The 11,779-nt window shown below is 43.3% G+C and overlaps 1 protein-coding gene across 2 annotated transcripts; it reads right to left on the reverse strand.

The window, feature by feature from the left end:
* Positions 1–3,608: 3,608 nt before the first annotated feature.
* Positions 3,609–10,008, reverse strand: COMMD9 (COMM domain containing 9). Of its 2 annotated transcripts, XM_075712745.1 has the most exons (6): positions 9,943–10,008; positions 9,713–9,838; positions 9,232–9,371; positions 8,409–8,443; positions 4,588–4,691; positions 3,609–3,751 (listed from the first exon to the last, which is right to left on the reverse strand). In XM_075712745.1, the coding sequence occupies exons 1-6, from the start codon at positions 9,991–9,993 to the stop codon at positions 3,611–3,613; spliced, it is 597 nt and encodes a 198-aa protein (XP_075568860.1). In that variant the 5' UTR covers positions 9,994–10,008; the 3' UTR covers positions 3,609–3,610. The 2 variants fall into 2 exon arrangements, with proteins under 2 accessions (XP_075568860.1, XP_075568861.1); XM_075712746.1 differs by lacking the exon at positions 9,713–9,838 and having other exon boundaries at positions 9,943–9,993.
* Between the last annotated feature and the right edge of the window lie 1,771 nt (positions 10,009–11,779).

The following is an 11,779-nucleotide window of genomic DNA, read 5'->3' on the forward strand; positions in this document are numbered from 1 at the left end:
TACTTAGGTCAAAACAATTCTAAACCACATTAGTAGTAATGAAATAGCTTGTTAACACCACCTCAGTTATAAAAAAAGTAAAAACTTTGTATAGATGATAGTTTTGGAAAAGCTTGAATATGTAAATTTCATGCATTAAACCCAAAACTTGAATGTAGAGTAACTACTCTACCTTTACCACACCATTGTAAGTCTTGTAAAGTCTTCTACTGTTTTACACCAATGTTTGAAGATCATTAATTAAAGTGGAAGTTAGGAATCATAAAGGCATTTTCTTCCTCTGTTCTTGCTCTCAATCACAACATCTATACAACTTTCGGCCTGAACACCCTAAAGTACACATTTTCTTGCAGTAAGAGGAAGCAAAATTTTGTTTTGAATAATACGAAATAGGATTTAGTGTTTTAAATGCTTCTCCAACACTCTGACTCAGATCCAACACTTTTGACAGTCAGACCCAACACAATGTCTGACTTGTGAAATTGCAATTTGAATTTAACTAGCATACTTGTGTTTTACAAATAAATTTATCATTGTTTTGCGTAGTGTAATTGAGTTATCACTTGATAAACAATGTACATCTAGGAGGTGGTTTTTCTGTTCCTCAAATACTGGAATGAAGAGGGAGTTTTTGAGCTCTACTTCAATGAAGGCTTGTGGTTTCCTGAGAGGAGGAGTTCATTCAGGTGATTCACTTACTGTGACAGGTCTATTCTTTATTAATGTCCTTGGACTATTCTTCTCCAGAAATGAACAATTATGGTGACCCCATTCAAGGGAGATACAAACTGTAAGTGAAGAATGGCCACTATAATGTTGAAAGGCACAGAATACAGAGCTTACTAGGCTTAACCATCAAAGGTGGTGGGGGATTTCATAAGTATGAGGGAAAAATGGAAAGGTAGGAGAGAAGTAAGCTAAAGAGGACACTGTTGGCACAGGAACAAGCTGATAATAAAGTAGTGCTGAATACATTTAGGCTAGCCTACCAAATAGCAGCAATATGTGGAGGGACGATAAAAATCTAACTGATTTTAAGATACATGATCTTTTTCATAAAATGATTGCTATGATTGCCTGCAATAGCAAGCCTATTATTCTCTCTCTGTGTAGCAGTCTCCATAAGCAGGACTTTCATGTGAAGTACTCTTGCTGGTCAGGTAATGACAGTCCTACTGAGCCTCTCTTGTTTTATATACCTTTTTCTGAGCAGTCTCAGCTCTTCTGGCAAAGGTGATAAGAGCCAACAAGAAAATACCTAGGCAAAGATTTGAAGGCAAGCTCTCATAGCCTCCTAAATCTTAGGCTAGAAAATACCAGTATCTTCTTGCAGAATGACCTGAGATATACCCCTTGAAGTCATCAAATGTCTGTCATGCCTCTGATCGAGTGGACAGCCCCCTTTGTTAAGTTTCTATGATCAACTTTTAGCTACCTGCAGATAGCATCACTCTGACACTGGAAGGGCCGTTTCAGTTTTAAGTCTGTCTTTTCTTTCAACTATTCTATAGTTGTATAATGGGTTTGTATGAGAACTCTATGTAGCTATCAGTTCTTCATTTCATTGGGCCCTACAGCATTTTAACTATAACTTCAGTATTTACCTCAAGGAATTCTTCTGTGTATTGACTTCCTCAGCTCCTCTAACACTAGGAGTACTTCATTACGCATTATTTACCTCCTCCATGATTCTTACCTTCTAAAATAAACAGTACAATATAAACTATTTGAGATTTTTTTTTAAGGCTAGGCTGCAAAGGCAACAAAACTTCCTCAAACTGAAGTCTGTTACAGATATTTTTCACAGATTGAATCTTATGGAACAGATTCTTGAATATCCATCTTCTCCTTTCAGATTTCCCTATTATATATTAAATTTACCAGTCTACCTTGACACTGTACTAAGCGTTACAATCTTTGCTAAAAGTAGACCTTAACAAGTGACTTGTCATAAATCTCATCTTGATGCACAAGCTGTATTACGCCAGTATCTTTTAAAGGCACAGGCTTCATCTACACTTATGCCTGCACTCTGTGGGAATGTATAAAATTAATTAACAAAGCTCTGTAGTTTATGCACACTTCTTGAATGATTTCACGTTTCCAAAAAACACAAGAGACAATGTTTTGTGTCTTGAAGGAGAGCCAAATGTTTTGTGAAAGGTGGGACATTGCCATAAACAAAGCATTTGGATCCAGTCTTCCAGCTTGGAGCATTATAGAAGCTCATCAGAAAGAAGAGTCTGAATTTTGTTCATTTTCTGCACATACTCCTCCACACTTTCAATGCGCATATATTTTAGGTCAGGGTCATCACTTGTAATATTGCACAGAGCTGGTGCCCATGGAAAAAGGTGTCCTGAAACTGTATTATAATGAAGACAGTTTAAAAGATGAATCCATTTGAACAGGAAACAAAAGATCCCTCTTCAGCAATAAACATGAACATCCATTAAACCAGCCTAGAAACTAGGCACCATCACAAAGAGGCTGAGGTAACCCAGGACAACATCTCTTCTAGACCGAAAAGGATTAACAAGATCAATTAGCAGTTCATTTTTTAATTGAATGAAGATTTATACAAACAACCGAACCCTTTGGGGAAGTATAGGCATGTATTGCCACAGAAGGGTTTCCCACAGTACAGACAACGACCATCAATTCTTTACTTTTCCAGTCTGTTTTTTGTGCAGTGAAGGCAAAGCCCAGAGTCCAATAAACCCAAACATGAATTATCTGAACTCCTTTTTTTCTTTTCAAACAGAAGGGGGAAATTACCTGCTGCTAAAGATGTTCAGACTAGTCATTTTGCAAATGGTGCTATGAAGCTGATCAGAAGGCAATGTGTTGTAGCATAATTGCTCTATTTCAAAGCATTATCCTGTAATAACAATCAAGCATGGACATGCTTCATTGAAAGGGAGAGAGTGCTACATCCAGCAGGCACCTCAGCACATGCACATTGGAATGTGTCTTCTCTGGAGAGAGAAGCACCCTCCTTGTCTGCTAATGCTGGAAAGCAGCCCATTAACCAGCTTGAGCCTTTTAGGTCCTAATTTCAGGCCAGAGAGATAGCACTTACTTCACTGACTGCAGCTATTTGCTATTTCCAGTTATGACCCTTGTGATTAAGCCAAGCTCTCAAATCCTTTTCTGAAATAGAGACCAGCTTTTCATAGAATCATAGAATTGTTTAGATTGGAAAAGACCTTCAAGATCATCAAGTCCAACCATTAAACGTCCATGACACCTGCCAGAAAAGTTAGGCTGCAAAATGATCATTCCAGAAGCTATTTTTAAGCAGGCTCAACACTCAAGACAACACCATTTCCTCTCTGCCCCCCAAGAGATGGAGAAAATGAGATGTCAGTAATCAACCGGGCCAATACAGATTTGTTCAACAACATATCAGGAAAACATTTTTTGGCATCAGACCAAAGGAATGTTTCAGTGTTAGCTTTTCAAAAGCTATCTTGTTAACTCAGTAAAGACATGTCTTTAATTTTGTTTTGTTAAAACAGAAAACATGTTACACTAGGCTGCAGCTCATGAGAGCTGTAGGTAGAGAATACTTCCCTTCCTCACTGCTGGAATCCATGCCCTTGAGTATTCACTTGTTTGCAACAGCAGAAAGTTGGTCCCGGATCCTTCCTAGACCTTCTAACATAGTGTCCAGGGTTTCCTTGCTCAGTTCCAGAGTCAGTGCAGAAACAACAGGACTATTTCCACACAAGGCAACATCTTCCTGAATCTGAAAATAGGAATGCAGACATTAGCTATATGAAAAATTCATTCATGTTTTTCCAGTGACACTACAAAAGTCAATGTTTAACAGATAAAGAAAAATGCATTAAATTTGGTATCCAGCTCCATCCTGAAGGACCACGGCACATTTTCTAAGCTGTGTGCCTCACTAGTGAAGTGCAATTCCATTGACAGAGTGCAAGTCAGCATATACTGCCATGAGTATGGTGAAATTCTGAAGAGACTCATGGCAGGAAGCCACATCCGTGTCAAAAGCATCTTAGCAGATACTGCATAGGATACTTAACTCCATCCCACAAACAGAAATTAGGTTTTTTTCCTCCTCCTCTGAAACACACCCATCCCATTTTTACTGGTTGGGGGGATCCAGAACTCTGTAGAATACAAGCAGTAAGTTTAGCTATAGTCCTCAAATGATAGACATGGCCAGTGAAGGAAGTTATTAGTAATCAAAAGTCATTTCCCAACTAATGCCATGAGCTAAACATGCTGATGAGTGGCTTAGAATTAAAGGGCAATGACTTCACAATTTATCTTCTTTCTTTCTGTAGAGAACAATGGTGACCAGGAACAAATACGCTGTCTTCTCGCATCCTCATGCAAAGAAAACTCTCCCTTGGAAGAAAAAGGGGGCTTTCATCAGAGACACCATTCTCAGGCTCTGTGGTATTTCAAAGATAATCTCTAAGAAAGTCTGTTAATTGCCCACCAGGCAACAGGCAAGCACCAAATGCCTATCTGAACTGTTTTGCACTACCACTGCTAAGTCAGGTGTTGGACTTTATTTTTTGATCCCGTATCCCTTACAGCCACTCACATTACCTTTAACTGAAGCAGGCAAGTAGGGACTGCCATTCTGCTGATGCTGTCTGAAGATGTCTTGATGTCCACCCTCCAGTCCATGTCAACCAGCTGAGGCAGGGAGACTGAAGGATTAAAAAATGGGTCTGTTAGGCCTGGCAGCACATGATGACACCAGACCCCAGAACCTGTGACCACCACCACATACATGCTTCTCCACTTCCAGCCCTGGGAAGTATACAACTTCAGTGCTGCTGCGTGGTTTCACATCATTTTTACTCTGCAATAAGCAGTCTCTGAAGGCCACCTCATGACACTGGAAGGACAAACAGGGTTCTCCCATTGTTGTATGCAAGGATGGTACAGTACAAGACAAGCATAGATAAATTCACAAAGCAGCTTGGAGAAGAGGAGCAATAAGATGTCCTCTGCACCTCTTCATCCCCTGCTTTGTTGCCTGCAACACTCAACTAGTGTTTCATCATGAGTTGCTCTGGGACCTACATGCTTATTGCTCTGTTCTGTAACTGATAAGAAAGCACACAGGAATGCTCTTAAAATCCAGCAGTATAAAACATGTTATTTCAAGCTCCCCAACCTGTGAACCAAAGCATCCTGCAGTATAGCATATGTATTGGTAAACTACAATCTTCATGTGTCCTGCCAATTTGTTAAAAATATTGAAGATATCCTAATTAGATGTAGCCTAACAGAAATGATTCAACAGTCTGGTGCAATACTGACATGAACAGTTCAGGGCTAGAGACCCCATGAGCCTTCCAAGGGAAGGAGGACAGGTCTGACTTGGCTGCCCTGCCAAGAAATTTGTGCAGCTCTCTCTTGCAGAGAGAAGATGGGGATATTCTCTCATGATGGTGTGTACTTAATGGAGCTCACTGCACTATGAACCCTGAAGAGTCCCTAAGCACTGTGCAAACTGGCATAAAAGCTGAGATTAAGGTTCTCCCAACAAAACTCTGGCACCAACAGGCTGGCTGCAAGTCATCTTTGTCAGTTCCTGGGAGCATAATATTTTTCAACAGTGTCTTTCAGCTGCCAGTAATAAATACAAGGAACTTCTGAAGAATATATTCAAGTGAAACTGAGGCAGGTACTTTAGATGGGTGGCATGCAGGTATCTTTCCCCCTTGTTTGAACAAAACAAAGTTTCCTATTTTCATTAAAAAAAATACATTTTAACCCAGAAGAAGAAACAGTATTGACATTTTCATCTCACATTTACAGGTGTTTTCTCACACAAACTGCAAACCACAGGAAAGCATAATTACTTATCCAACCACATAACAACAGCCAGTGTTAAAAGATGAGGCTTGAACCCTTGACTGCCCAGTGGTAAAGCGCAATTTATCACCAGAATCCAGAAATTTGGAAAATGTCTGTAAGGTAAATTCCTTGTTTAAAATATATGTAAAGAAAACAAGTTGTAAGGTGCAGTTTAACAGAGCATACTTAAAGTCATTCCCACTTCAGTACTGTCACATTTGTAAGACTCAGAAAACCTCTTGCACCTTTTTCAACTCCATTTTCTGGTAAGAGCTGAGCAATACTTCCTATGTTTGAATGCGCAGCATCCAGTTTCCTGGGAAAAACAGTAAATTCTCACTAGAAGAAAGTCCACACTACGGACATGGAAACACAGCCAAACCCATTCGGTTTGAAAAGGGCATTTGCAGCTAAGGGGCTTAAGTCTGCTAACTATGTCAGAATAAATGGCTACAGGGTGCCTGAAGAAACATTGTTCCTGTTTATGTCAGCTAGGGATTTTCAAAGGAGCCTGAATGAAACATAAGACCAACCCCATAAAAGATCTGTAGGGAGGTGACTTTATTCTCAGACTCAGTTTAAAATCTCAGCTGTGGTGCTTGGTAGGTTTCAGTATCTTTGTGAAGCCTTATCAAACCTGGTTGTCAGCTGTTATTTGACATCTATTTAAGGGTACCAGAGGGGCATGAAGAGGCAAAGACTAAACCTATGTCGAGTGCTATGGAAAGAGCCATCTCAACAGGTAATTGCAGCCTGTCTGGATTCTGCTAAGATGCCTAGTTTCCTCCCCAAGGGTTGATTGCTAGCCTTCCTACTGACTCCAGATGCTCAAGTTGCTTCCTAACAGTGCTTACAGAAATTTCTATCGGGGGAAAGGCTCTTCCTCCTCATCCTGCTCCCCTGAGCAGAGCTCCAGGGGGCAGTGCAGAACTGCCTGCCTTGCTCCTGCTTTTGGAACAAATTCCAGTTCACAGTCTGCCAGGGCCAGCACTTGGCAGCATTTGCAACAACATAAAATGCATCTTACAGAATCATAGAATCGTTTAGGTTGGAAAAGACCTTTAAGATCATCCAGTCCAACCATTAACCTACACTACCAAGTCCACACTAAACCAATCAAGGGTAGACTAGACTAAACCATGTCCCAGAGTGCCACGTCTACCCGTTTTTTGAACGCTTCCAGGGATGGTGAGTCCACCACCTCTCTAGGCAGCCTGTTCCAATGCTTGACTACCCTTGCCGTGAAGAAATTTTTCCTAATATCTGTTCAGTTTTGTATGTTAATTTGCAAAGATTGATTGCTGGTCGCTTGGGAGGGGCAGGAAACCATACACGTTTTTATGTTAACATAGATCAATCAGTTGGAATGCCTGTTCTTTAAATCACTGCCTTCGTCCCTATGTAATATATGTCAGATATTTCATGACTACAATACTAAAATAATCCATCATTTTCTAGAAGACAATCTCATTCAGACAGGGTTAAATATTCATCTAATGAATACAAAAACACAAGTGTCAGAGCAGAGCTCCTGGGTGGTGCTCCAAGAGCCACACACCCAGCCTTGCTTCTGGGTTGCGAAGACCTAGCTAGTGTGTCATGCTGGTGTGTCATGCTTGCTCTCATTTCCTTTAATGCACGATATTGTTAAGGATACAGGAAGAAACATTATGTGTCTTGGTAACACTAGAACATTGCTTAGTGTAAGCAACTGCTGTATTTACTGTATTAGCATTACGCAATGGTTTCTTCCCTCTTCCTATTTATACTCCACTAAAACTTTGAGGGACAGTGTATTTCCAGGTCTTGCCATACTGTTTAGCTGTTGGACATTATCTCCTCTGCAGGCAAAGAAAAGGGTAAAGAGATGCAGATCTCAAAGTACTCTCAAAGTATGAGACATATTATGTATCAGCTCTCATTTGTAAACTTAAAGTGCAAAGTACAAAGAAAAGCTCTTGGGGAGAAAACAAAGTGTTGTAGCTGCATGGCACACCTACCTGGGATGTACCTCACTGCCCATGATGCTATTGTTAAAGTCTGCATTCCTTAATTACATCACTGTTTAGAAAAGTGAGGAAAAAAGCAGCTATGAATATATGCAGTGTACTTCCTGATGCGTAGAAGAGCAAGAATGCACGGAATTGACTAGACGTACAAAGATAAGGGTATGTATATATTGGGGAATACCTTTACAGTGCACAGTTATTAAATATGGACATCACTTAATGACCTGAACAGGGAGGTCAGAGTGCTTCACTTTCAAAAGTTTTGCAAATACTTGCTATACACTGCACTCTGCAAGGTAGCAACAGACTGAGCATTAAATGGAACTTGAGGACTGGAAACAATTTAGCACAGCAGCATAGATCTGCATACAAGCTTGTTGGCCTCTGTGATGGCTAAGCTCTGTGATACCACAATCATACAGCTTCATCTAAGGCAAATGGGGGTATCCGTGTGCTACGTTACAAAAACATGTTGTGATGCACTCTTCTAAACTCTAAGCTCCAATGACCTCAGGAAACAATTGCATCACAATGTGAACTACTACTTACTCTGACTTGCTTGTGCTTCATTCCTCCAAGCAGAGCTGTGAAAAAGTGGAAAAGAGAAAAACAGTATCAGCAGTGCTTTGGAAAAAAAAAAAGAAAAAAGACAGGAAAAGCATTCATTGGCTTATCCCTGACAGAAGGGTCACCAGGACTGCAGCAGTAAGCAGGGGAGAGGGACTACCTATGCTACTGAGTCCTGAGGAAAGGCTGTCGCTGGTGGGCAATGGCAGGCAAACGGGTGACCAACTACTGGTTTTTTTGTAAGTGTGGCACTTATGGCATGTACCTTTCTCCCCGGTTTTATCAAAGCAGTGGGCTACCAAGCAGTGAGATGTACAAGCACGCAGAACTGCTGCCTCTGCCACCACCTCATGTATTGCTCTACTGCATACAGTGCCTCCTCACCTAAGCCAAGGTAGTAAGTGGATTTAGATTCTACCCAATCTAAGGATCTAGATTCTACCCAATCAGATTTTGTAGTGCTGAATTCTAGCCCTCTAAGTTTGATCATCATCTGTAGCATTTTTCCACCACACAGGTGAGCTGTTAAGACAAAATGCGATTTGCATTATGTGTATGAGACCCACACCCATTGCAGAAGTCTTGGGAAAACCCTCTGTGCCCATGGCTGTGTTTTGGTTGCCATTCCACTCAGATGACATATTTCATTCAACTCTGCTCATTCCAACCTGTGTGATTATGCCCAAGGCACACACAAAACTCATAGAAACAAGACTTTGCATGCTGCCAACTATCAATATATCAAACTAGATACACAGACTTTAACTTTCCAGCTGAAAGCAAATGGCAGGTGGGTAGCACTCACATATTCTCCAAGATTATCTTAGTCAAAAGGTTTTTCAGATTTTGGTGGAAGTTTTCTGGAAAGAGAGAAAGGATATCTTCTGCCCTTGTCAAGCTGTGGTACACAACGTGTCTGGTGAGGCTGTGCAAAGCAGATACTAGCTGTAGGAAAGGAAGAGAAGAAAGGAGTCCGCTGGGTTGAAAAGTATTACATACAGCACAGACAGGCTTTCAGTACCCGGGAGAGACACTGCTTCTGCAGTGAGGGGCCTTGAACATCCAAGTACTGCCCGAGAGCCTTAACAGGTAAGGAGCTCAGGCCTGCTCCTCCCCTCCTCTCCCTCCCCGGTGACGCCCAGGCGGGCAGGTCCCCTTCTCCCGCTTCTTCCTACGCGCCCCGTTTCCGCGCAGCGGAAGGGGCCACCCCCGAAGGCACCCCACTCCCTGCCGCGCCGGCGGCTCTCCTTCCCGCCGGGGCCCGACGCTACCCTGCTCGGCCCTACCTGCTCCGCTTCCTCGGGGCCGGTGGCGAAGCCGGGGCAGGCGCGCTGCGCCAGCGGGCCGAGGCCGGCGGGCGGGCTGGAGAAACACTCCTGGCACAGCTGCCGCACGGCGTCCCTCGACGGCGCCTGGCGGGGAGCAAAGCGGGGGGTGCTCAGCCGCGGGCCGGGAGAGGCAGCCGCCGCCGCCGGGCCGGGCGCCCCGTCCTCCAGCAGCTCAGCGGCCCGCTTACCTTCAGCAGGCTCTGCAGGGCGGCGAACTCCCCGTCCCGCACCGCCGCCATCTTGGCACTGTCAGCTGAGCCGGGCGCCGAGCTCCCCCTGACGCGCCGCCACCATCTTGGCGCTGTCAGCTGAGGCGGGCGGGGCCGGGGCTGAGGGCGGTGCGGCCGGGCAGCCCGGGCGCTGTAGTCCCGCCATTGGAGGGGACTTCGCGTTATTGCGGTCTCAAATCCCGGCCCCACGTTGGCGGCTTAGCGGCTCCCGCCCGCTGTGGAGCGTGTGGGAGCGAGTGCGCCGTGCGATCGGGGCCTGCGGCCGGGGCCCGACAGGGTAGCGGGACACCAGTGTCGGTAGCGAAGTAGCAGGGACGAGGGCAAGCGCTAAATATCTGGCCTCGCTCTCTCCAGTCTACTAATTTTTTTTTTACTGTGAGTCCAAATCTCTACTTTGGATGCAGAATTTAGCTGTAGCCGCTCTGTTTTCAGCCAGTGGGAACTGAAGGCAGAAGATTTATCATGGCACTGCTGCAATGATATGGACCATTCTCTTAGCAAACTGTGTGTATTTTTCACTTTGTAAAGGATTTAATAAGTCCTCTTTTTGAGGAGAAATAGTCTTTGTCTTGTGTAATTCCCAGCACATCTGGTTTCAGGGTGTTGGTAATCTATGATCTTTCCGCATCACTACTGTCACAGCACCCCCCCCATCCTCATTTCCATTTGTGTTGTTCTGTAAGCAGAATAATACATGGTAAGAAATGCAAATATGTAATGCTGTTTGCATTGGGCTTCACAAGCTTGGCAGGGAAAAGGGCTTCCTCTTGCAGAGGAACTGATTTCCTTCTCATGCTGGGAAACCTTAAAGGGCAGAAGAATCCAAAGGGAGAGGATTTTATTTTCCATCTTTTTTCATGAGCAACTGGAAACGAGTCTCTGGGGGAACTATTCTGGGGTATGAGTTTACCATCTGTGGTCTCTTGAAATTAATTAGTATGATTGATCAGTTTGGAGAGCTGCCATGTATTTGTGCTGCTTTCTCTAGCGCTGTCTCACCAACAAGCCTAACCCAGTGTAGGCAGCACGTTACGTAAAGCTGAGTGTCTGCCATGTGGAGTCATCATCATGGTGGGACCTTCCTGGGAGAGCTGGTGTGCTGCTGAGTTTAGGCGGTAGGACTGAGTGGGCAGTGGGTCTTGTGGATGGCAATTGCTTATCCAGGTGACTGTACTATACAACTCAAGACTCTGATCAGAAAAGGAAAACAAGCTACATGGATGACATTGTCTATTCCTTCCTGAGAGGAAGTATCTGAAAGATTTGGTGATCATCTTTATTCTAGTGATGCCACAGCAATCATTTTCCACCTACACAAATACAGCAGTATCTGTAAACTACATACTGGAATAGACCAGAAGGTGAAGGGAAGGCCAGTGGGATCCTAATTTTTGTTTCCAAAATGAAAGGTTTGCAGAGTTAGTGGGCTAAACAATAGCATCCCAAAGGAAAAAAATGGGGTAGTGGTTAGAGGTCAGGGGTTTAAGAGCTAGGAAACTGGAATCATGTTCTCTTGACCTTGCTTCAGCCTTCAGATGAATCAAGGTAGGTCACTTGTGTCACCTGAGTGACAGGAAGGTAATGTATCTAACTGTATAACATAAAGTCCTGCATTAATAAATGTGGGCATTTATTAACATCAACAGTAAGCTTAGAGGTTGTGAAAGGATAAACAGAATGAAGGCAGTATGAAAAAACAAGACTGTGTTACAATCTGAGCAAGTAAGCCTACTGTGTTACAATCTGAGCAAGTAAGCCTAAAGGAAACATAGGGATTGTTCACAGGATATCACTT

The sequence above is a fragment of the Pelecanus crispus genome, chromosome 6, assembly GCF_030463565.1.
Source record: "Pelecanus crispus isolate bPelCri1 chromosome 6, bPelCri1.pri, whole genome shotgun sequence".
Taxonomy (NCBI): Eukaryota; Metazoa; Chordata; class Aves; order Pelecaniformes; family Pelecanidae; genus Pelecanus; species Pelecanus crispus.